This window comes from Balearica regulorum, chromosome 3 (genome assembly GCF_011004875.1).
Source record: "Balearica regulorum gibbericeps isolate bBalReg1 chromosome 3, bBalReg1.pri, whole genome shotgun sequence".
Classification (NCBI taxonomy): domain Eukaryota; kingdom Metazoa; phylum Chordata; class Aves; order Gruiformes; family Gruidae; genus Balearica; species Balearica regulorum.
The window spans coordinates 68130609-68157398 of NC_046186.1; the positions used below are offsets into that span (position 1 = coordinate 68130609).

At 37.5% G+C, this 26790-nt stretch overlaps 1 protein-coding gene across 5 annotated transcripts in view; it reads right to left on the bottom strand.

Annotated features, from left to right (window-relative positions):
* ZDHHC14 (zDHHC palmitoyltransferase 14) overlaps positions 1-26790 on the bottom strand; it is a 113157-nt gene that overhangs the window by 46668 nt on the left and 39699 nt on the right. For 3 of the 5 annotated variants that reach the window (XM_075748356.1, XM_075748352.1, XM_075748354.1), the window contains exon 2: positions 5400-5572. In XM_075748356.1, the coding sequence (XP_075604471.1) occupies positions 5400-5572 (173 nt within the window). The remainder of the gene's footprint in view (positions 1-5399; positions 5573-26790) is intronic. The other 2 variants (XM_075748355.1, XM_075748353.1) reach the window with 1 other exon arrangement.

The following is a 26790-nucleotide window of genomic DNA, read 5'->3' on the forward strand; positions in this document are numbered from 1 at the left end:
GCAGAGTGGAAGGATGAGAAGAGGAAGGAGTGACAGACAATAAAAGATGCAACCAAGTAGGATCTAGATAAAAGCCATGCAGGCAGGGCTGAACAGAAGTACAGGGAAGAACTCACAGTGTATGTACCTAACACGCAATACAAATAAGAGGCAGAAAAGAGCCCCAGAGTGGACTCTATACACCAGAAAGCACAGGATTCTCCAGAAACAGGAACCAAAACCTGAAGAACTTTTTGGAACAAACTGCAGTAACTTGATTTTGTGTCAAGGCCTTAATAACAAGAAGTGCATTGTTGTAGTGCTGCCTTCTGCCCTACCTGTCTAGGTTTCCATTACTCAAAACAACAAGTTAACTGCTCCTTGTGATTTTTTTTGCATGTCTTTATAACCACTGGATTATGAAAATAATGTATCTGTAAAGCCACTTTCTATGCCAATTAGCAAGCATTCAAAAAAATACCTCATCCTTCAAATGGAGCCAAGAACACAACTCAGTTATTATTTATAGCCTTTTATACGTCTGCCATTCTATAAGAATAGAGAATTAAACTGCACATCAAAAAAGTTCTAAAGGGACTATTATACCACATCCGTTTCAAAACCATAGATACAATTAATTATTGCATATATAGGTACTGGATTTAAAAACTGAATAATTAAATTGCTGTGGTTAAACTGGGAAAAATACTTTCATAAAGGCATATTTAAAACATGATTTACAGAACACTACAGATTTCACCAAGTAGCTGAATATAGTGGTGAAAAACATGTCATAGCAAGATAACTAAATCCTAATATCTACTCTTCAACAACTCACTTGGAATCTCATTTAGCAGACCGTCATCATTACCATCTTTATACGTAATTACTGAAAAGATAAATTTCCATTAGAAATCCCATCTGTTTTACATAAAAAGAAGAGGCTATACAAGTTTTTGTTCTGAAAATTTTTTCCTCAACTGCACCATCATTATTAATGGTAGATAATCAGCAAGTAACTTCCAGCAGCAGCTTCATTAATGGATTTTAATTTCATTTTCTGCCTAAGAGACTCAAGAAATTCAAAGAAACAGACACAGAAATGGAAAAGTAGCTACAGAGATGAAAGCGAACATAGGACAGTACTTAGATGGATACTACTATTCTTATCAGCCTCTTCCCCTCCCCTCTGTTCCTTTCTCAAATGCAGGTGTGAAAGCCTCCCACTGTTTAGGAAGATTTTATATCATTAATTTTCAAACAGTTTAGGGAATTGGGGCTATGATTTTTCTATAGCTGAACTATCAGCCACCAATGGCACAGTTCAAAACCCCATACCTGTCCTTCTCTTCTAAACTGACAACGATTTGTTTTCGCTCAAACTGTTCTCAGTAAGGGAAGGAAAACCAAGTATATCCTTACTTTAACCAGAGTTAAGATAACTACCCTCAAATACATTTTTCTTCATATACAGTTATGGTCCAACTTTTCCTTACAATTATCTGACATTATAGTAGGGATAAGATATTCTCTCAATCATCAATGCCTGTCTCATTACAGAGAAAAACAAAACAGAACACCAGCATAAGAAGCCAAATGATTCGTCTGCAAGTCTTGCTTCTAACCAACTTTGAAATTCTATCCTTAGCCTTCTTAGGTTTAAAGAAATCTATTCATTTAAAAAGTGAAAGAAAAATGGCTGGTCAGTAGGCTTAGACACAAATGTCTTCCCTTCTCCTAGTTCTGGTTTAAGTCTACTTCACGAGAGCAGACTTCCCTACAGTGTCCTCCTATGGTGGTCCAACCTTTTCCTAATGAGAACCTCTTCTGATTAGGTTCAGCAGTGTCCCACAGAGTGCTGCTTTTCTGAGAAGGTAAAAGGACAGCTAACACAAATAGGTTGCTGTATGTATATAAGCAAGATAGTATGTGTGGTGTTCAGTAGAAATAGGCGATAATTTAAAAACAAGCTTGGTATTCATCTAATAATTGTTAAGTTTTCATTTGTAAACTACCTTTAAATGCTAAATTTGATAAAGGGGAAATTTAACTAAAACAACATACAGCTTTTTTTTTTTATAATTTAAACTTTTTAAAGTATCATTCATGTTTTTTTTTATTTTATTTAAAAAGCAGCACTGCTTCCTTTATTAAATGTCTTAAGTAACTCATATCAGATATGATAAACATCTGATTTTATTGTTTGGAAATGGCTTAAATTCTGTTATTTATCATTAGGACAGCAGAGACCAGGGTGATGACTGGCAAATTAAGACTATTTGTGCTTCACCACAAGAGGAGGAAAAAAAAAAAAATAGGAGTGCTGGGATTGCTGGCATGAAACAGCTAGCAGAGGTCATGGTAGCAGAGCTAAGAAGTGTAAAGGTTTAACAGAAATCTAAGTTTTTCAAGTAAGTCTTATGGAAGCTATTCAATTAGAAATTTTAAACAATTTTTTATCTACAAATTAGAACACAATTTTACGATATAAAGGGGCATTCCTTTTTGGCAACACTAAGGAATATACCCGCCTGAATTCCATCCTCCTCTCACACATTATTCCTACAGAGACAGTAACTTTTTTTGAGAAGACGTAGAGGCAAAAAAAGATAAGGGAGGGGGAAATTATAACTTTTCCAATATTTCCCCAAATAGTTCTGAGATGCTTCTCCCCCTTCCATCCTTTCCTTCCCAGCTATAAAAATAATCCCATTACCTACTTCTGTGCAACACTTTACATAGTCAGTATTTGATTCTGAAAAATATTTGCAGTGACAGTACTGGCAAAAGCTAAAAAATAAGCTCTAAAATCATTCTTCCTAAGAAATCTCTTAGTTTTCCCAACAACACAAATTTGAACTTTGGTATCTGTTTTCCACATATCTGGATTCTGTGAATATTAGGAATTCTTCTATTACACGAGCAAGGACTGAGATTATTGTGTTTGAAGAGAATTCCAGTTCCTCAGTACAAACACATTCCATATCCATTTTTAATGTCTGTGGTTTGTTTTTGGTTGGGTTGTTGGTTGGGGTTTTTTTGTTTGTTTGTTTTGGTGGGATTTTTTTAGAGTGTAGTGAGAATACAGCTTCACAATGCTCCTCCATTTCTGATTTAATTTCTTTATGGCATATAAGGGCAGGAGATTTTCTTTTTAAATAATCCAGAGTGCCATATCCAAAAGTAAGCAGACAAAAGAAACTTACATTAATTTAAATTAATCCATCTGCGATAGAGCTATCTGGGTCATCTAGGATCTAACAGTTTTCTTCCCTGTATACATGTACAGTGTGGTCCTTGCCCAAAGCTAAGTCCTGCCTGGCTGAACATACCCTTCTTCCTGTCATGGCAATGACACCTGGCTCCTGGCTCTGCGCAATTAGTCCAAAAAACGTATAAAAGCAATGTAAGTTTTCTTCCTGCAATATGAATGTCAGCAGAATACACTAGTTTTGGAAAGCTATACATCTCAGACTTCACACACCCATGAGAAAAGATTTCCTCCCCACAAAGTTCAATGACCATGTTACATGATCATACGTTTCCAAAAGCCTCAAACCTAGGCAAAGAGCATACAGAGTAAGTACAATTAGTTGCTGCACATAGCATGCTGCAAATGTGTTGATTCCACTTCAGAACTCAAATCCAAACACTGTGACATACACAAAATTCTGTTTGTTACGCAGACACCTTTTTATCTTAACATACAACATAGCATAACAGCTGTGGTCAGAACCTTCCAAATCTGGTGAAAACAAAATTCTCTCACTGCAGTGATGACCAGTGAACTCATCACTATATCTTGAAATCCTACTTCTTAAAATAATCCATTCCAAAGATAACATGCATCTTTCCAGAAAACAAAACCATTCTCCCTCCTCTGACAGCAGTTTTCTGAAACTGAGCCTTTTGGACAAGATTATTTTAATCACAGTGAAACCATCAGACTCAAACAATCACTGAAGTATGTATGTATTTAAAAAAAAACTTGTTTTCTGCTGCTAAAGGGTCATAAGAGCCTAAAACAGTGAATCTAAGTCAGCACCTTTTTGTTTTACCTTAACAATATTTCTTTGTCCAATAGATCTCTTAAGCAGAAGATATAGCTGCATGATGTGCTTACTGTCTCTTAACAGCTAAGTAGTAACAGGAAACTAATGCTGTATTGTTAACATTTTCCTGTTTTGACGGGAATTCTCTTATCATTCCTGCTTACATGGGCATGGTTCACAATGTGATTTTGCTGCACAGAAACTACATTTGCTTTCTGAGGAAACTAAACTAGAACTTCTGCTCCATGTGTACATCGAATGAACTCTACTACGTATCATGGTGTTAGAGTCTAAACCAATGACTTTGCCCATCAGACATTTTCACCAGTGCTTTCTGGAGGACATACAGTCTACAGAAACAGAAAAAAGCTAGTCTGAAGTAAACCCCTCAAATTCACACTCTATAGATGCAGAAGCATCTGAAACTGCTGTAGTGCACTCATTTGCTTCTACTGCATTAAATTATTTGTCACGGTAAACAAAGCCTAAGACTGTACTATAGTATTAAACCCCACAGGTATTTCTCCTGTGCTTGCATAAACCTGTTATCTGTCTTTTCAATTACATGAGTGAGTGTTCCTCTGAAATTGCTTCAGAAAATGGGATTTCCATTGACTATCATATCAAAGCAGATACAGCAGCCTTTAATAAGCTTTAGTAGCTTACCAAAAAATAAACAAACCCACTGTTGATGAAGCAGCTCCGCAAACTCATCCTGTGTTTTCTTATCCAGGTAGCACATTTTAGCTATTCAGCATATTTGTAGATGTAGAAAATCCAAAATTAGAATTTAGTTAACAATTCTCTTGATAAATGAGGCTGATTAAAATCTAGTTCACTCTCCTTTAATTGTTCTGGCTTTACACAGATAAAAAATAGTAACATTTTATTATTGTTACTGAAGAAAAATCTTCCCAAGACTGCATCAACTTACAAGACTGTATTAACAGAGAGACTTATCTGACTCTTTCACAATATAAATAACAACATAATTAAATTCAGTTAAACTCTGAGGGTGCATTACTTTAAAAGATGCACAATTGTAGAACCTTTGCAATATTAGCTTTCTTGCCAAAAACACTTTAGAAAGTATTCTCTTGTGCCCCACAGAGAAACTTCTACCAGACTTGCTGAAAAGTATTTACAGTAGTAACTATCACTCTCCAAGGCAAGGATTTTGTTTACTATCTTTCTTGGTGAAGAACTGATCAACGATCTTTCCACAGGAATCGCTGCAATGTCATCAGACATTACAACTCCAGAAAAATTACTGTGGCAAGATAGGAGTAACTCCTCCCATGAGCAGAGCAGCACACTGCCTTCACACTGTACATGCACCCTCTGGAGGAAAGCGAAGAGACAACAGACCTTCAGTGTTACCTATTTGTCTCTCTAGATCTGCTGCTTCGTCTGGTGTTGCACGTGGGAGGACACCAGGATCACTGAAACTAGTACGCAGCAGGGTCCCCATCACAAAAAAGAAAAGAATCCCACCAATTGCAGGTATAGCAGGTGTAATCTTCTCTGACAAATATGGACAACTGGAAAAAGAAAAAAAGATAAAACATAATCAATAACACATAGTGGAACTTGCTTTTAAAAACTGTTTACCATTATAAATGTGTATGAAGAATTCACTTTCTTCTATTGATACATTACTTGTCTTGGAATGTTTATTGAAGCTGAAGTTTCTGTTTATGTGTTCATGACACTTCTGAAACTTCTCATGATCTGTTTAATATAATAAAGGTCCAAACAGCATAATAATGAGCTCACTATTATGCAATACTCATTTACATAAGAAAATAAAATATTTTTACTATAGGATATTATAAGGGTATATATTTGTTCATCTACTGCCCAATTACATAAAGTAAATTGGGGAGGGGAAGGGGAAATAGCCTGAAGATATTCAGCAATAAAAAGCAAAACACATAACATGATGAAATAAGCCACAATGAAAAATGTAATTAAGTCTATAAAATGAATTCATAGTCCATCACAAAGATGATGCTCAAGAACTTACACCTGTGACACATTCCTTGAATAGCCTTGGTGTATATCAATATTATAACACCACCACTGATTCGCTATTTCAATCTATTTCTTGTAACTTGGTAAGCTTGTTTACTCATTTACAAAGATGAGTGTAAACAGCAGTGCAACACACCTGGAAATGAAACAATCTGGGGGGGTCCAGGGCAACATCAACAGCCCTTTACCAGCACGAAAGGCTCTATATGCTTACCAGATTTACAATATACATGCAGGGGTTAAGATTGGATCACAGTTTTAGCAAATTTTCCTCTATGCTTCACATGTAATAAAATCAAAATGGACAGAAGCATTGGAATCTAAACAACACACAAATATAAGTATCTTTTTACAGTTGTGCAAAAAGAAGGGATATGAACACTTAGACCTTACACAGTATACCACTCCTGTTAGATAATCTGAGTCATACAATAAGCACTGCAGGATCATCTTAGAAAACACACAGGCTGAGGACTCTCTTTATAGCTTTTATATTAAGTAGAGGGGGCTAAGACAGAGATGGCTTCACACATTTCTGATGTCTGCTGAAGAAGTCATAAAATAAGCCTAAAACCAACATAAGCCAAAACCCAACAAATTCTAGGCCTTAGGGCTTCATCTAAAGCTTCCAGGTATCAATCAAGTTTAATTAACATCGTCTTCTCTGTTTCTGCTGACTGCCTTAAATGATGACTCAGACACATGAGCTTTTGCACTGCAAGTCAGTTAACCTCACTGGAATGTTAACTCTGAGCAAGTGATGACAATGTCAGCTTCACTGTCCATCACTTCTGCCGACTGGATAGGGAAAGAATGGAAACGTTTTTCATACCAGCTACCATGTACCAAGCATTTATCTCCCTGCATAATCCTGTTACATGTACTTGGCTGTTTCTTTGAACGCCATGGGTTTCATGGATACAAGGAATCCAAACGCATTACATGGTGCATCATACCATCACTGAGTGGAATTCATCTTTCACCCTACGTGAATGTAATATTACAAGTGTAACAAGTTATGAAGGATTAAAAAGACAACTGGGTATAAAAAAAGGCAAGGGGCAAGAGATACTGTAGTTTCATATAATGAATAGACTGTTTAAATACTAGGAAATGTACTTCAACTGCACACTTTTAGAAAATCTGTGTCAAAGACCCAGATTTATGAAAACAGTGCTAACTAAAGGAAGCAGCAGCAAGACAGCTGGTAGATATAAGCCTTGCTCCCTTCATGTCAGAGAAGTCAGTCAGAATGAACAACCAAAGAGCAGCTTTCATACCCAATAAGCATCCTATTGCTCAATTTATTTCTTGCCACAAAGGATTACTCAAATCAAAACTACTGCAATACACTCAGACAAGAGTACAAACAGGCTGCAACAACGTATTTCTAAAAGGATTAGAGGGAACATGTACATTAATAAACACTAAATATAGCACAGTGCTATTATTCTTCCATTGCATTATTCATTACACATACCAAAGAAATTGCAACTGTGATGAAGTCTGTTGACCAAAGAGCTGTATGTGTGTGAAAGGTACCATGAGATAATGTCAGGGCAGCGCAGCAGGCACAATACAATTTAGACAGGTGCCAATGCAAAACCAGCAATGGTGTCTACAAATCTCAAATTCTCAGTGATCCTCACAGAATGGAAACGGAAGGGTCATCATGACAGTGACATGTTTTCTTTTAACAATAATTTCATAGGGAATTGGTAGAAAGAACCACAACCAACGTGTGCTGAAATACTGAGAAAGTTTTGCATTACCAAAAAGTGATTATATCATTACAGTAAAAAAAGCATGAAAATGTCGATCTCTTCCTTGCTGAGCCAAGTCCACCTGTAGTGAAAAAAAACCCAAACTAAAAACAACCCCAAACCACCAGCCCACTCTCAAAGCCCTGCACACTCTTCACCATAGACAAGAGTACGGTAATCTGCTTTACCTAAAGGTGTTTTCAGGGTGTAACTCCCTGTATTTTACCAACTTTGACTTGGAATTACTTCAGTAACAACATAGAAAAGACTGAAGATATCATCTTTGACAATAATAACCAACTAATGCTCCCCCAATTCAGAAGTTATTTCAAACTGAGAAACCAATGCTTACAGAGGTTCAGATAGTAAGCCTAGGCAGGACCATTCAATCAGGTCTGACTTATGTACCAACAGACCATATAACATTACACAGGCCTGCAGAGAGCTCAGCAATATCTATCCTTTAGAAAGGCCCAATAAATGTTTTGAATTTCTGTCAATTAAATTAAAAAAACCCCAGATATTGTATAGACCATTTTTTTCTTCGTGTCTGCCCCCAAAAAAAAAGGAGGGGGGGGAATTTAGTATGTCCTGGGTTATTGAAAAATCCATTAAAAGTGGCTTCAAATTAAAAATGTGGATTTTAGTTCAAAATTGTCAATACATCTGTAAAAATACACTTGCATATTTATATAATTTATATTTGCATGCTTACATAACAAATATATTTGTACTGCTACATTAAGTCAATATTATTTTAAACAATTCATTTTAGCGTTATTACTTTTAGAATTGTAAAATACTGTACACAGGAAAAGATTATTCCTAATATTTGCTCGAATTCCTTAATTAATTTGCTTCAATTGAGTTTGCATCCCTTCAGGTATCAGCTTTCATCAGATATTATAAGAAATATCTTTTCTGGATGATATTTTCAGTGAGGTTTTAAAGTAAATATTAGTAGCTATTTCCTGACAGCAAATTTCAGAACATTTACACAGAGGGACTCCCGCACAGAGGATCATCCATCTGCAACACCACTTATGATAAAGCAGCACAGAGCTCCAGAACAAATCTCTGTCCTACTGCAGAGCAAGTAGTGACAAACCTTTTTACATCAGCACTTGGTAACTACTAGACATGAACTGACATCTTCAGTTTACATCTTAGACACAGCAAAACGATTGTTCTTAATCAGTGTCTGTAATGATAGCAAGTACTGACTAGGCCCATCCCAGAAAACAGTATTTTAAGAAATGTTACTTGACCACAGATCCCACTACAAATTGTTATTGTGGAAATAGCTTCTTTAGAGAGCAATGTTTGGATTTGCACATAGCAACCTGTAACACAACCTGAAGTTGTGATTGAATTAATAGAGGGGCTTTATAAAAATCAGCCCTGCTTTCTGCTTGGCTTCTCAGCTGCTTTTTTGAAGCACCATATGAAAGTTTGCATGGGTGTAGGAAGGAAATAAAATCTGCTGGAAGACTGGTCTGTCACAGCTAGATAAGAATGAAAACACACTGGCATGTAAGGGAAAATTACCAAGTATCATTCCTGTAAACGAAGGATGCAGGAGAACAACAACAGTAATTCTTACCACCCAGCAGCCCTCTTAACTGTGTAACCATGCTCCCTGTGGCTACTGAGATGAGCAGAAAAATACACACGGTAACTCCACTAAAGAGCGCACACAGTGAGTGTCCTACAACTTTCAAGCTCTTTCATTAGGAAAGGGGAGGAAAATAAAAAAAAGCCTTCTTAAAGCCTTTCCTGGAAAGATGAAGCTTTCCTGAACAGTTCACTGACAGTTGTTATTCACTGATGGGGAGATACAGTAAATGACAAATCTATCCAGTAGGGATAATAGAGATTTGGAGAGAGACTAACCCTGTAGTTACAAAAAACCAGGAACAACAAATACAGCCACCTACTAAAGAGCACAAAGACAGGGGTTTATACCTGTGAGAAACTGGAGATAATAGTTATTAAGCTGGCAGGCAAAAAACAATAGAAGCACAGATTTTATGCAAAGATGTAGTTGCCATCACACTTAATTACACTAATTAAAAAAGAAAAAAAAAAGGACCCCTACAATCTTGGCTGGCAATACTGGTAACAGGGTACTATGCGTCAAGCTTTTCACCAATATAAAACTCTTTGCAGCAGATATTAAAAAAAGTGTACTCCAGGAAAAGCATAATAAAATAGAACCAAGTAACATAAAGAAAAAAATTACTGTTCATCAATTTAATTTATGTCTCTGCAGGTATTGCCTATTTAATACACCAGTAGCTATTGATGTGCAGGTGGCATCCAATGCTAAGAGAGAAGACTTGCACTGTGAACCCTGGGTTCCACAAGTTAACATCTGAATGAGACTGTGCTGCTTTCCTTAAACTAACCCAAAGGGTTTGGGTTTTGTCCTTCCACTCTTATTTATGGCTCCTCTCACTTCCCCTTCCTTTCAACTCCACTGCATCATTGCTCCAAGCCACTTGCCCCCAAATTTCAGACCTTATGCCAACACAAATCTGCATCAGGTTCTTTGGTGAGCCAAGTTAGTTTCCTAAAATGTACCAAAACGACACCATTTTGTTGACTTCTCTTTCTGCCTCTAACAAATCAAATATGCACTTGGAAAGGAGCGCTGATATTAGTACAAGGCAAGACAGACAGAAGCACACACAAGAACTAGATGGAGAGGGAAACTGGGACAGAGGGAGGAGACCATTCCAGCAGCTGTCAGTAAGGTTCTCATTCAAACCACTGTCTCTTGTGAAACCACATTCTAACCTTGACCTCTTTCAATTTAGAAATGGCAACAGAATACCCGTATAGATAGATTAAAGGCAAATCAAGCCTCTGGGCTAGAGGAACAAAAATGGCTTATAATTTACTTTTCTAATGACAAGTTACCAGTTCAAAGAAAGCAGCCAAAGACGTGGACGTAGACCACAACACAGACAGTGGAAGATGGAAGGATGGGCACAACATGAAGGCACAGCAAGAACCTTGAAGACTGCTGCCTGACAAAGACCCTAGGAAGATATATGGGACAAAGAAAATGATCAGAGTGAAATAATTTCACTGTTGTAGGGTTTGGAGGGTTGCCTCTTTTTACTTGTTTTCCAGCAGAATCTCAACTAGAGAACATTATATTTCATAGTGCTATTAGGAGAAGTGTTGGCAAAGTACGAGGAAGTATAAAAAGAATCTCAGAAACACTTTTAAAGACTGCACTGTGACTGTGGATTCTCACGTATAACTTGGGCCTCAACCTGCTAAAGATGACATCAAAGGCACTGCACCTATGATATTAAAAACATAGTTTTAATACACTCAGACTTGTAAGAAGCAGAAAACAATGCCACAGAGAACAACACATAACTAATTTAAAGACTAGAAGAAAAATAAGATCAAAGTATGTTTGAATGTATCAGTTCTTCAGTCAGTATTTTTTGGGATGCTCATACGTTTCCACCTCTACTCCAACCCCCAAATCTCAGCATCTCCAACTACCTCTTTGAGACGACATTATTTTAAAGTTAAGGTGAAGAAACTCTTATGAAAGGTCTGACACAAGAAAAAAAGTTACAGTAGGAAACAACTTGCAGTGCATCAACCAGTTAATGGTTAATTCTTCACAAGCATGCTGTTGGCACACAGAAAATGTGGTGTAATTCGAGTATAGATTAGTCCAAATAATGTTCATGAAATGCCTAACAAGATTAGCTAGGGAAGTTCTGTATTAAGTTTCCTGCATCTGCCTGATTCTTTTGTACAGTCTTTAAAATTCCTATTAGAATTTTCAAGAGACATTAAGGAAACCACAGACTAATTGCAATGGGATTTGAAACTTGCTTTTTTTTTTTTTTAAATGGATTTATTACAATTATTCTTTTGTGGTTTGAACTATTTTTTAACATCATATACTCCCTTATCTCAAAATGGTCAATCAGTTTCAAGAACTTATTGATAAAAGACAAAAATCACTTTCCTAATATTTGCTTCATTCAAATCCAGGAAATTCGGAATGCTGCAAACACATCAAGTCTATGGAAAACACAACAGTTAAACAAAAGGCAGAATGACAGCAGGAAGGGAAGAAATAGACAGAATATTACTTCCTCCTCAGTTTAATAACCAAAAATATTATAACTTAATCATAAATGCAGATTTATTGAATGGTTTCAGACAAGAAGCATTTAACCTTGCTTGAATGCTTTACTAGTTTATTCTGTGTTTTATGGTACTGGATACATCTACTTTTATTTCTGTATTTGTTATATTGCTTGGGGGTAACTCCATGCAATTTTAATTCTAATTAAAATATTTTTTAAATGGGAACACATATGGAATAATAGTAATTATATTGTGTAAATGTGTCCCAGCCTCTATCAGCACTTAGAAGTTATCACTTAAACCAAAGAAGATGATTAGTATGATGAAATCACACAGATTACAGAACAGCATGATCCTTAAACCTAGTAAGTACTTCAGAAATTCTCTCAAATCTAGTACAATATAAAATTAGCTTAATGTTACCTTGAACAAAAGCTCAACAATTGGTCTTCAAAGTTTCATGCGAAAACCTGACAGAGTTTGGTCTTTAAAGCTGATGTCAAAACACATGAGTGATTACCAAGAATAAAAGACTGCAGGGACCTCTCTCCCCTGCTCAAACCAGCAAGTGTTCAATGGGACTCCTTGCAGCACTGACTCCATTAAATTGTAGTGCCTTACCATTAAAATCAGATTTACACTAGCTAGGTTTGGATGTAGGAGTTTAGATGAAGCTAAGCAAGCAATGTTAATTATGACATTGTATAAGACAACCACAAACTCCCTCATACAAGTACAGATCTTAAGGGTTTAATGCAGCAGATATGCAACAATCAAAGTAAAAGCCTTGCATGACCTCCCAATTGTTATTGCTACATGAATTAACTCTAATGATCCACTGTCAAACTTCAAAGCTGGGATAAATAAAATGCACAATGCAAAAAGAACCTCTCTGCAAAACAGATGTGGTTACTGAAGCTCCTACAAGGGCAAATAAATTACGCTTTGTTATACAGAGAAGGAACTTTGTTTTACAAAACACAATTTCTAACATTTTGCTTGCATCAACTATTGGCCAGAAATTTCCAAGCAAGGTGTAAGAAAATAGGGAATACCTAACGAACTATACATCACGAGTCCGAGTCTTACCAAATAATCAGTTTCTTTGTAAAAGGTGAATGCAAGTATGACATATCCTCAAAAGACAAACTCAGAAAAGGCATGGCTTCCAACGATGCAACAAATCGAAGGCTTGCTTTATTGCAATTTCCGTTTGCCAATTACTTACTGGAAAAGCTAAAGCTATATTTGTAGTTTAATTTTCCAGTTTTGCATACAGTGCAAGGTCTAGTTTCCATAGTAAAAGACTACCAATCAATTAATTGCACTAGATGCACAAACTCACGATTTCTTATAAACAGCCCATATAGAACACTTTATTTCCTGTTATGCTTCATATTACTTCCTTATTATTTCCTGTTATGTGATTTTATAACTAAACCATCAGGTTAATCCCAAGTATTTATGAACAGAAATGAAAACTGGGACAAAACAAGCGGAAATGCCTTATGCCATAAAACAAGTCCCTGAAGGTGTACAAGCTTCTAGGTGATTTTCCACAGGATTATCTGGAAATTGAAACGTACGCAAGTAAGCTGCTGCCAGATAGCAGACTTCGAGCTTTCAATGAGCAGTATTTTGTGTTCACCCTGCACAATTTATAAGGTCTAAAGGTTAGATATAAAGCCTAGCTCTTGCTAAAGGGCAAAGGCCTGTCAATGCAATCCCTACCCCTGGCCATGCTCTACTATCACTTCCCTTGTACAAGCACAAGTGAACTGGCTAACAATGAGTTAAAAGAGTTCTCAGTGGAACCCACTACAATACAAGCCTTTGCCCTTTCATTGAAAAACAGAGCTAAGCTTCACAGATACAGCACTTCCTGGGCCACCTTTACTTATAAAAAGTGGAAAACTGATGATCCTTCCCACACTACACGTCAAAAGTGTACATCACATGGTTATAAATAAAGCAACTAGAAACATAAAGCAAGGAGGAGCATAAAACCAAGAGCGTTTAACCTCCTCTTCCCTAAATGAAGCAGAGGTAAGCGGTAGCAATTCAGCAACTTGATCATCCTTCTCAAAGACCTGAGAAGCCTGTCTGCAGTAACTTCACAGGCGTGGGTCTCCACACGCCTTGGTAGAGTTTTACCTGAAATGGCATTCTTTGTTTTTTTCCTACTGACTTCTCACAGTATGACAGGAATTCTCTTATCCCAAACTAAGCATCCACTGGACACACACACTGCAGGCTACTTCAGATTTAAAAAACTAACACAACTAATTGGCACACATTGTGCCAAAGCAATGCCAGCTCTCCATATCTAAAAATGAGTCAGTTTAAACATAAACAAATTGCAAGACCAGCTTGAGGCAAATATTTTATTTCATGCAAAAAAATAAAGCACATGGTGCTTTATCTACACTGAAAGCATTACCACTACAAATATTTTGGTTAGCAATATAATTTAAGCAACTAGGAATAGCTTTTTACTGTTTTGCAGTAGAAGTGAGATTTGGGTGCAAGTCATGGAAGTCTAGGCATTAAAACTTTCAGAAATACCCTACACTGGTGATTCAGAAGCAATCAGAGTTAGCAATGTCATAGCATTTAATTATCTTCAGGGATGTGTGCAAAAAACATTTGAATGTTTGAATATTAAAATACTGTTGTCTGAATTTTATTTTTAAGAAGGATATTGAAAATGCTCTGTATACACTTTTATGTTAAGTACTTATCAAATCTTGATAAGCATGTTCAAACTGAAAATCAGCGGCTTTATTGTATTATGCTTTTCACTGTAGTTCCACAAATACATCATGCACAGGCACTTTACTCTTGAGAAAGGCCACTGACTGAAATTATTTATTCCATATTCCCTTCCTGGACACTTGTATAGTTCACTTGAAGTTATTTCTACCATACATCAATTCTATGATTTAAATCACCTGTTTAAATAAGAGAAACATATTCCAGCATATTTTCTCTTAAGCCAACTACATCAAGAAGTATGTATTATTGAAAAATACACTTAAAGGAAGCTCTAACAGAAATGATATTTTTAAAATAAAAACCTGAGGATGAAAATCATCCATATTAATAGCTAAAAGTTGAGAGTATCACAGAAGGTTCTGTAGCAAGCTCAACAGCAAAAAAATTTTCACATTAAGAGAATGATGTTTTTCACAGTCGCTTAGGAACCACAGTTACTTTACAGTTAGCTGCTGTACAGTAACTAAATATTTGGACTGCTAATGCATAAACAAGACCTGAATGGCAGATGAACAAAGAAAAGACGCCCAGCTTTTACATTGTTTCTTAACAATATTTTATTTAAAATTCCTACTCAGTTTTAAATTTTTTTTCATATGCAAAGTTTGCTTTCTACTATTTCATTAAAATGTTCAAGCCTTTTCCCAATTGAGTTGTTACTGCAACTCAGTAATTGTTCAGTAATTACCACAACCCCAAATTTTAACGTAAATTGAACCAGGATTTCAGTTAGGGGAGAATAATGAACACAGGGTATTACTGCTACCTTTCTTCAAAAGTATAATTCAACATCTGTCTATTTTTGTCAGACTGCCAAAACTTTTTTTAAAAGCATCACAAGAAGGTGAAGCAAAGCAAGGAACACTTTCATCACATGCATTGCAACTGTAAATTTAAAACTTTTATCTTCTAACATTTTAATTATGCAACCTGTTACAGCCTATATGATGTGATCCCAAGCCCCACTGAAAGCACATTTCTTTTACCACTATTTATACGGACATCTAGTAGATGATATTGCAAGTTGAATAACGTGATCTCTCTCCCTAAGGCAAGACAGCCTTGAAAACCAGAGCAAAGCTCAGTTACTTCATTGTTCCCGGAATATACTCTAAGGAATTGCAACACGAGATTTGTTCTCTGTCTTTCCATTGTCAAACACGTTCTGCTGTTCTCCTCCCAGTTTCAGATGCTGATATGTAAACAATTTTCCCAGACACACTCAACCATGCAAATACCACTCCAACTGTTGATCTGTGCTTCGGCACTTTTGCACAAACAGGAAACTAGCAGGGCACAAAGTTAAACAGAAATGGAAATCTTATGAATACATAACACAATTGCACAGAAGCTAAAAAGCTAAAATAAAACCAGGATTGCAGCAACAAACCAGACACCGCTGTAAAACCACTACGCTATCAAAAAAAGAAGTAACTGGCTGTATAAAGCAGCATAACATGCTACATTCTCTGTCTCTAAATGCAAATTGGTGATGTGTAACCTATTTCATTGACTCCTTCAAGCACTGATATCATGAGCCCCACCTTTTGCCCTGATATTTTGTCTTTAACCAGGTTTGCTGCTGCCTTTAGCCAGCTTCTCCCAAGTTCCTCAGGCTCTCTCCTGGCCAGACTCTGATAACCAGGGAATAGAGGCTGCCCAGGCCCTTCTGCCAGCTCCAAATACACACACTCCTTGTGCTACAGTACCAGAGGGGAGCTGGAGCCTTCACAACATCCCACCAGCGTCTAGATTTATCTAAGGATATTAGCAACTGAACTTGAAGAAAAGCTGCTACTGTGAATTAATCAGCAGCTTCACACACAGCAACAGGAACAGACTATAACCAGGCGCAAGATCCAGAGTTTGGTAATTTTACGCAGCCTTTGCACTTTTCTTCTAGCCTGTCCTTCTAGCCTCAAGTCCATTTTCCATGGAAAAGCTTGCCTTTTGGGTTTGCAGAACATATTACGTTCAAATAGTAGCTAGAGCTACAGGTAACTAAGCAGCATGCTGGTTATGTAATTTCAAATAGTTGCACTAAACAAAAGGATAAATGCTGAGCATGTTCCTCCTCCCTTTCTGTGCTCTTACAAACATGACAACAAAGTTCAGATGTCAGGTGCATCCTTCACTTTTCAGTAGCTTTCCTATGTAACTGTGCAATGTAATGGGGATTTATAGCATTTTCGGTTTACATGCGTTCAAAAAGGAGAGACCTTGGTGCATCTCGCTCCTAGTTATAAGCATTAAACTAATGCTTACAATGAATAAGTGATAAACCAAAGTGTGTGAAAGACACATGCAACACTGCAGCAGAATAAGTAATTTCTAGTTACAAATAAGACAGACAAGGAGCACAGGATTCTGTTTCTTCACAGGTATAGAAAAATCCTTTTCCTCTCAAAGCATAAGAAACTATTCTGCTTTACAATTGAAGTACAGAATTCTTTATTACAATACTCTGTCTGAAGAAAAAAAAAAGAAAAAAGCAAAGAAGAATGGACAGTCATGCAAGCAATCTTCACTCAAAATACAGCTGTAAATCTAATTTCAGGTCCATTGAACTTTACATTGCAAGCTTAAATTACATTATGTGTGCTTATTCCTCCCTGAGCAATTATTTTGCCCTCTTACGCACTAAAACAAAACTTCATTTTTCACATCTATTAAACAATAACATGTTACCTAGTGTTTCATTAGCCTGAAGAAGGTCAAACCCTCACAGGTTCACTGGTATGAAGAACACACCAAATAATTCATCATATCACTGTGAATAAGTTCACAGAGAGAAGTCCAGAAGCACTGCTAGGCAACTGAACTTCTTGATGAATTAAGTACTTAACTCATGCTTGTTTATTTTTTTAAAGTCCTTCTCAATGTAATAAACTAATTTATTCTCACTACTGGACCACTTCCATTTTTTTCTCATATTTGACACTTTGTCAGATACATTTCCATTCTGTCGATAAAGTCAAAGCTTCTTACTAGCAGACAGAAGATTCTAATAAGATTTTGCTGAAAGGATTAAAAAAAGGACTGAAGACTACGCAGCTTATAAATAACAGACATGATCCTAACTCACACTCTGTAATCTAGAGAGAAATTCATGTTTCAAATGTATGTTAATTAAAATTCTAAACATTGCATTTTGACCTGAATTGCACAACAACCTTAATATCCTCTATGTCCCAAATACATACTAATCACTTATTAACTTATTTAAAATATGCAAAAAATACTGGGGTTGGAGAGGAATGGAAGTAAATACGCAAGAGTAGAGAGTGCAGTTTATCTATTCAGAAAAGCTACAAATCTCAAAATAGTAAGCAGCATGGCAAATACCAAGTTGCTAGTATAACCGCATCCATTCCCCCAAGACTTTTAATGCCACTATCTTTGAATTAAAATTCATAGCCATGAATGCATATGAGCCCCATTATTGGTGTCCAACTCCTCACAGACAATAAGAATTCTAAGATATGAGCTCTTTGCAATTTTTCAATCTGTTAGAATGGTGAACAGCCATTAAAATGTAATAGCCCACATCTGCCAACCACAAGTTCCAGGCTTGTGTTTCAGGCTCGTGTGCTGTGCAGAGGGTATGACCAACTCACTACGAACATCCTCAGGACAGCACAGATCTCCCTCTTTGAATGTGAATTTCCCAACAGCAGTGATAATTATTCATAGATCTTAAGCTGCATTTTGAGCTGCAGACTAACAAAAATGTAAACACTTGTTCTGCAAGCCTGACCTACACTAGGATAAGGTTCCAGAAAAAACCCAGCATTTAGGAACATGATTAGCACTGATTGTAATGGGACCTAGGTGTCAATATAAATCTAATCTTTGAGAGAGTTTTATTAATCTTTGAGAGAGTTTTATTAATCTGTTAGCCCCTTCTCTCTCTTTTCTGGAAAAATGCATACATACACATGACAAGAAATAATTAACACACCCAAAGGAATGAGTCCACAATTTGGTGTTCCAAAACTTCTAATATCTAGCTAGATATTAAGATAAACAAAAGGGAGTGTCTTATACAATGGAGGTCTATAAACTGAATGATCTGTGTTCTTACTGTTAGCTTTTAAGCAGGACTTTCCTTGAAGCCCAGTCTCCATTGTCACATTCAAGAGCATTGGTGCATAAAGAATAATATTCACAGAAAAGCATGTTAATGACAGCTATATTAAAAACTACAACAGAGCAATAAGTGAAATAATTTTAAAATAGAGGAGTCAAAAGTCACAAAAAATTGTTGAGGTTTTTAAGAAGGAAAGTTGAACAGCAGCAAATCCTTTATGATTTTATTTGATTTTTACTATCCCTTCACTGACTACTCAATGTCCAAAGCAAAGGACTTAAATTCTTTCCTTTGTTTTTCCTTACTGTTCTCTTTGAAAACTGGCACCCTGTTCCTGTCAAAAGCCTCTCAAGGTGCTTCTCATATGGTACTGAAGAGCTAAATTAAACCTTAAATCTATAAACACAATTTGAAGGAGTACTTCTCCTTCACTAAAGACTAAGTAAAAAAAAAAAGAAATCTGTATGTTAAGGAAGACAACAAGTGAAGTGTAAAGAAAGGCCCTGGCAGCATTACTGGCCAGAAGTGGCCTATTTCAGTCAAACCGGTACAAGAAACTGTCTAGATTACAAAAAAAGTATTAAAAATATTTTGAAGATATATGGTGTAAACCCCCCTGTTGTTAATGTGCTACATTGCAATCATCTCTATTTTGTATATGACATTATAATACTCATGCTAAAATTAGCTAAAACTGTATATTCTTTCAAAACAACAAAACAACATTCCGTTTTTTTTTGACCTACTCTGCACTCAGATGCTTGTAGCTTAGCCAACCCTCTGCAGCTGCTTCAACGCCATGCCAATGCCTCCACTTCCTCAGCCTTTCTATGCTTAGGAAAGAATCTCTGGAGACCTAAAGAGTACTGCACAAACAATACTGTGTCCTCCAACTGTTGCTAAATACAAAATCCACCTTTGCTTCTCTTCTCTCTCTTGAAGGAGAGTGAACGTGTGCTTTGGACTTCATTTTTGGTTGATGAAATAATACTTCATATTCTCTCAGAAATGAGATGGATCAACCTAAGAGGAGCCATTACAACAGAGGTCAGAAATAGTTCAGTGGGTAGGACAAGAGACCAGGAATTGGTAAAGTCGTCTTCCTGGATCAGCCAGGAATCTGTTGCGTGACCCCGAACAAAGGCAATTCACCTCTCTATTATCCCTCTGTTTTTTTGGAGCGTACACCTATCCAGGACACAACCAAGACAGAATAATTATGTACCAAACTCTGCATGACTATAAAAAAATCCCCCCCAGTTATTTATTTTTATTGGGTTTTTTGCTGCCAATGAACACCAATGATGGTCTTGGACTCTACTGTACAAAAACACTGTCTAGGCAGCAAGCAAATCAGCTGGAATCTCTAGGCAATACTGAAATACAAATAATTACTAACAGGATACACAGCTTGGCTTACACAATACAATAGGAAAAAAAAAAGTAGGAGGACTTAAAATAGTAACTCCATATGTTACTATGCTGATTATTAGTTGTCTCATTAAAAAAATACTGCTGTTACAAAAAATTAAGAAAATATATCGAACCAGAAGTGTTTCCGCCTCTCCTAAAGAGACAGGGTGTTTGACATTTATAAATTTAAATATTGCTTTATAAAATGATACCATCTGGGTTTAGACAAGAACTGGTTTTCAAAAACATTTAATAGGAACCTGATGTTGATGGATATGTTAGCAATAGTTTCTTTCCAAATATAGTCAGTACATGTCTGTCAAGTTTTAGACAATAACTCTGAAGAAATTACTTCAAAGTTCTGGGGAAAAAGAAGTTTGAGATACTCGAACTCTCCTTTTTTCTGTAAAGTGAATGATATTGAGAAACATGCATGTTCCAAGAAAGTATCTTCATTTTAAAAAAAGCCCTAGACTTTCTGAATTGCAGTAACAGAGCCCAGAAGCAATCAGATATTAACTCTTTGCCACTCTGAGGAGTAAATGTAGTCCATACAGACCAAAGTAATTTCCTCCACCAACATGCTGAGAGCAAGTAACTTTTTGATGGTGCCAACTGAAGCTCCTCTTCCTCTCAGCCAGCCCAGTCATTTCCACCCCTGCCTTGTGCTGACACACATGTTCCCACAGCCCATCAGGGAACAAGGAAACAGACCAGGCTGACACCCTCCCCAGGAAAAAATGAAGAGCAGAAAATGTGCTAGAGCGAGAAGGGAGATGGTTGGTTGGTTATTTTTAAAATGGTTGGTTTTCATTGTTTAGATTTGTCTGAGTCTCATTTTAGATTAAACAGTTGATCATCAGCCTTCAAAGATCTGAAATCATCTTACAGTTAAACTGTAAACACAGCTACAACAGAGAAAAACATTGAAATCTTTTTAGGAAAAATTAGACAACTCCATTTAATTTGAGGCACATCATAGGACTGACTCCAGCTTGACAATATAAGTACTGTGCACTAACATTATAAATGACATCTATAATTCCTGGAGTATTCTACATAAACACTGAACCTGCAAAAAAAAAAATCAAATAATGTAATGAAAAACTTTACAGGAAAGCAACAGACATTTATAGATAACACGAATAGGCGTTACAAAACAATACTTGCAGCACTTATAATTGGGAGCTGATAAAGAAAACAATCAAAATCACCTGAAAATACCTAGCCCTTTGAATGTTTTACTCATGAACTCCACAGAATTTTATAGACAAAACTTTTTCAAATAGAAACCCCAATTCCATTCAGTCTCTTCAAAAACGTAATTATTTAAGTTAAAATAGGTCAGGTTATCTGCTGAGATGTGAACTACATTTACAAAGCAAATTTTATGATTATCATCATAACAACCACAATGGAAGTCTCCCTTTGCTCCTTACTTTCTTTTGTTGTTGATTTTGTTGTATAGCAGTCCTCTGATTCCTAGATAATGAAAAAAATGTTGGTGTTTTATGGAAGTTGTTGCTACTTAATATAAAATTTGTTTACTCTGCAATTTTCTCCTATGTCAAGCAAAAATATTTGCTGCAAGATGTGTTTACTTAGTAGAACTGAAATCTTCTTAGGACAGAATGACAGTTAAATTGTTGGAATTGATACATATTCTTCATATTACAGTATATTATTATCGCTAATACTTCAATAACTAGAAGACTTCTAGGCCTAAGTAAATTATAAAATAATCCTATGATTCTGTGTGGTTTTGTGTGGCAAGGTTTTGGTAGCGGGGGGGCTACAGGGGTGGCTTCTGTGAGAAGCTGCTAGAAGCTTCCCCTGTGTCTGACAGAGCCAATGCCAGCCGGCTCCAAGATGGACCCGCCGCTGGCCAAGGCTAAGCCAGTCAGCGCCTCTGTGATAACATATTTAAGAAAGAGAAAAACAGTTAGGGAGAGCTTTTGCAGCCAGAGAGAGGAGTGAGAAGATGTAAGAACATCTGCAGACACCAAGGTCAGTGCAGAAGGAGGGGGAGGAGGTGCTCCAGGTGCTGGAGCAAGATTCCCCTGCAGCCCGTGGTGAAGACCATGGTGAAGCAGGCTGTCCCCCTGCAGCCCATGGAGGGAGGATGAGGGGGTGTAGAGATTCCACCTGCAGCCCCTGGAGGACCCCATGCCAGAGCAGGTGGAGACACCTGAAGGAGGCTGTGGCCCCATGGGAAGCCCACGCTGGAGCAAGCTCCTGGCAGGACCTGTGGATCCGTGGAGAGAGGAGCCCACGCCAGAGCAGGTTTGCTGGCAGGACTTGTGACCCCGTGGGGGACCCACGCTGGAGCAGTTTGCTCCTGAAGGTCCGCACCCCGTGGAGGAGACTCACGTTGGAGAAGGTCGTGAAGGACTGTCTCCCGTGAGAGGGACCCCACGCTGGAGCAGGGGAATGATGAGGGGAGTCCTCCCCCTGAGGATGAAGAAGCAGCAGAAACAACGTGTGATGAACCGACCGTAACCCCCATTCCCCGTCCCCCTGTGCCGCTGGGGGGGGCGGAGGTTGAAGCCGGGAGTGAAGTTGAGCCTGGGAAGATGGGAGGGGTGGGGGGAGGTGTTTTTAAGATTTGGTTTTATTTCTCATTCCTCTACTCTGTTTTGCTTAGTAATAAATAAGATGAATTCCCTCTCTAAGTTCGGTCTGTTTTGCTCATGATGATAATTAGAGAATGATCTCTCCCTGTCCTTATCTTGACCCGTAAGTTTTTTTTTCATTGTACCTTTTCTCCCCTGCCTAATGAAAGAGGGGAGTGATAGAGTGGGTCTGGTGGGCACCTGGCCCTCAGCCAGGGTCAACCCACCACAGATTCCATGGGTAAAAAAATCCCTACATTGTCAAACTTCCTTTAGAACTAGATGATCTTTAAGGTCCCTTCCAACCCAAACCATTCTATGATTCTATGATTACTTTTTGCTTGCTTTCTATACATCTTGAATATAGACCTCAGGCATTTTTCATCCTCTGTTTGCAAGAAAATTACACCTCCACATCAGTTTCTTTGGCATTTACTATTAGAAATCTTTACTTAAGAAGTTGGACAAAATCTGTATTTGTTCCCAATGCCTGTATCAGTTGATTAAATCAACTCCAGCAAACATAGTATGAATCATATGATCCTAATCCAAAAGCTGAATGCTCGGTGCCATCTTTAAGATGACACAAACACCTCTGAATTGGAAAAGGATTAACACTGCAGCACTGGAGGGGAACTACAAATTGAGCAAGTAGTTAAGCTTACTGACATCTGAGCTGAGAGGCACCAAAATGCCTTCCCCCAAAACTAACTGTTGGATACTAGCCTTCCTTAGTTCACAGCCCTCTCCTGCAAACAGATTAATCCCCATCACAAGTGTTCAGGAGACCTAAGTGTTGCCCTTCTACCCCGTGTGCATCAATCACGAGACCTGGATAGCAGCTGTAACAACAGTGCTTCCTGTTCACTGTGAAATGTGTCTTTTAGAAGATAGCAACATACAGCTGTCCAGGGAAGCATCCTGATAATCAATTCTTACAAATAAAAATGTAAACTACTTTTTTCCTTCCTAGTTCATCAACAAGCCTACCTCAGCACTTGACAAATACTTTGGTGCTCCAACACTGCAGACTCCAGTCAGGGGACCATTCCCTCTGCTCAACAGAGAAACAACTACAGAGACTACCACACCTGAGGGGCCCTTTATACAGGAAGATGTCATAACTCAGCAGTTTTAATGATCTCAATCTGGCAGGAAAGAACTATATCCCACAGTGTTATAAACCTATAATGAAGAGAGAAAAATCATTTTTTTTGGGAAGGCATTTTCAATGCAGCACTGAATGCTTCATTTTTGTTCCTTTCAGCACTGCTGCTTTCTCCAACAAAAGCAAATTCTGAGCGACAGAAAAGTACATTTCTCTCTTTGCCCTGCAGCTCACTCTGTGACTGTGCAATCAATGACAAAGTCTGAAATAGGAACGGGAAGAAGAAGAAAAAAAAAAAAGACCGTGCAGTGAATGATGAATGCCATACAAAAATATGTCCTTGTATGGCCTCGAGCTTCAAAACAAGGAAAGTAAGATCCTTGAAGAAATGCAAACATTCAAGAGACAGACAATCTTTTGTTACCAAGATTATTTTTTTCTTTTAAGTATCTTTGGCAACTATCTGCATACCACCACTACTGGTTTATTAAGTGACATGATATTGAGTAAATTGGGTCAACACAATGAAAGTGACCAGCAAGTGCCATCTTGCTGATAAAGTGTACAAAAATGTGTTTCATAAAAACCCCCATATATTCAGATTATGAGTTTTATATGTTGTACAGGTGACAGTTGTGGTTTAACCCAGACAGCAGCTAAAACAACCACATAGCCGTTCACTCACTCTGTCCCCCCACAGTGGGATGGGGGAGAGAATTGAAAAGGAAAAAAAAAAGTAAAACTTGTGGGTTGAGATAAAGACAGTTTAATAGAATAGAAAAGAAAGATAATAATAACAACAATAATAATGATAGAAGAATATACAAAACAAGTGATGCACAGTACAATTGCTCAGCACCCAAAGCCAATGCCTAGCTAGTTCCTGAGCCACACCACCTCCCAACCAGTTCTTCAGTTATATATGGAGCATGACGTCATATGGTATGGAATATCCCTGTGGCCGGTTTGGGTCAGCTGTCCTGGCTGTGTCCCCTCCCAACTTCTTGGGCACACCCTGCTTTCTCATCAGCAGGCCAGTATGAGAAGCTGAAAAGTCACTGACTCCTCAGCAACAACTAGAAACATCAGTGTGTTATCAACATTATCCTCATCTTAAATCCAAAATACAGCACTATGCCAGCTGCTAGGGAGAAAGTTAACTCTATCCCTGCTGCAACCAGGACAGTGACACTCAGAGTAGCTTTGTAAATTATTTCAACTTTACTAACAAGTCTTCTTTTTGCTTGGTCTAACAATGCAGAATGGAAAGACACTGTCAACTGCACTTTGGATTTTATTAGGTTCCGTCTGCACTCTGAGTTGCGTCATCTTAATTAAAAGCAGAATTTTAAGCAAGTTGAAGCGGCTTTCTACCCTATAGGTAAATCACCCAATCCACTTTAGGCTAATTTATGTGTAATTCTGCAGACCAAAGCAAAAATGTCTAAGACAGACATTAGGTACAAAATATGGAAACTCCCTGTGCATACAAGCTTAAACTTAAACATGTTTCCACATGAAGTCAGTACCCAAAAAGATTTTGGATCCTTGGACTCCAAGAGAATCATAATGGAGTTTTGGTTTCCACACCCAAGCAAAGTTGGGGATATGTAGACACAGCAGGGGATTAAAGAATTCTCCAGCTACAAGGACAACAGAGAAGAGGGTCCAGTATGGATGGGAGCTGTAGTCACTGCAGTAGTTCATGAAAGAACTGAACCGGCACTTTCAGGAGAGGTTAGAGAGCAACAATACACATTTGCATTTAAATATATAAAGCCTGGAAGACACAATGTGAAAAATTAGAAGTACTAGGTCAAGACATTAAATTCAGCACATTAAAGAGACTACAGAAAAAGCTAGTGGAATATCCACGTCAAAGCTGAAGGGTAGATGGTATTCAGGAAAGTAAAACAAAAGTAAAGCCACTTAGATACTGAAGTGCATTAGTAACATCTAACCAATTAGAACTACAGATTCCTTGGAAAAAGCAGAATTAGCTTTGGTCAGAGTCATTTAGGGAAATGATAGTTTAAAAAGGTTTTATTTACAATACTACTAAGGGTTTACAATAATTGGGCTGGGAGATGAATAGAGGTTAATGGAACAAAAAATTTCATCATCTTGGAAAGACTATCTTCACAAATAGACTAAAAAACCCCAACAGTAGCATTCCTGATAGACAAAGACTTCTTCAGTCAAAAAGCACTGTTCTAAGAAGGAAACAATGTTAATTAAAGTCTGGTTTTGGATAGTAGGAAGGACTTTACAGAGGAACATGAAAAGAGGAACATAGTAAAACTGGTATTACGGTGAATCAGCTTTTTAAATACTGAAGCTAGGTGAATGGATAAAACAGTCAGTAACTAGGTTTTCACACACACCCCAACTCAGGACAAAGACAGTAGAACTGGAGAACACAAGAATCTGAATCTTAAAGGTGGCTTTGTCATTTCTTAAGTCAAAAAGCACAAAAATTACCTGGCTGGGGATGGGGGCACAGAGAGAAACAGGTGCCCAAAATTAACTATACAAATAAACACCTCAAGAAAGTTACCAGGACTGAACAGAAGGTCAACAGAAATGCTGAGGGAAGACATACTGATACAGTACATTTACATCCTGGAAGCCATGAATTGTTTGCTTAAAAAGAGAACTGCTCAAATAAACATTTGAATTGGGAAACTGGAACAAAAAAGCGCAAATCTGTCACTTTTTTAATTGAAGGAAAAAACACCCAAAAAAACACAAACAAGAAAAGAAGTGTGCATTCATGCCATATAGCAATCAAAGATAATGAAAGGTGAGCATCCAAACAGATGTTTTGCTTCTGTTT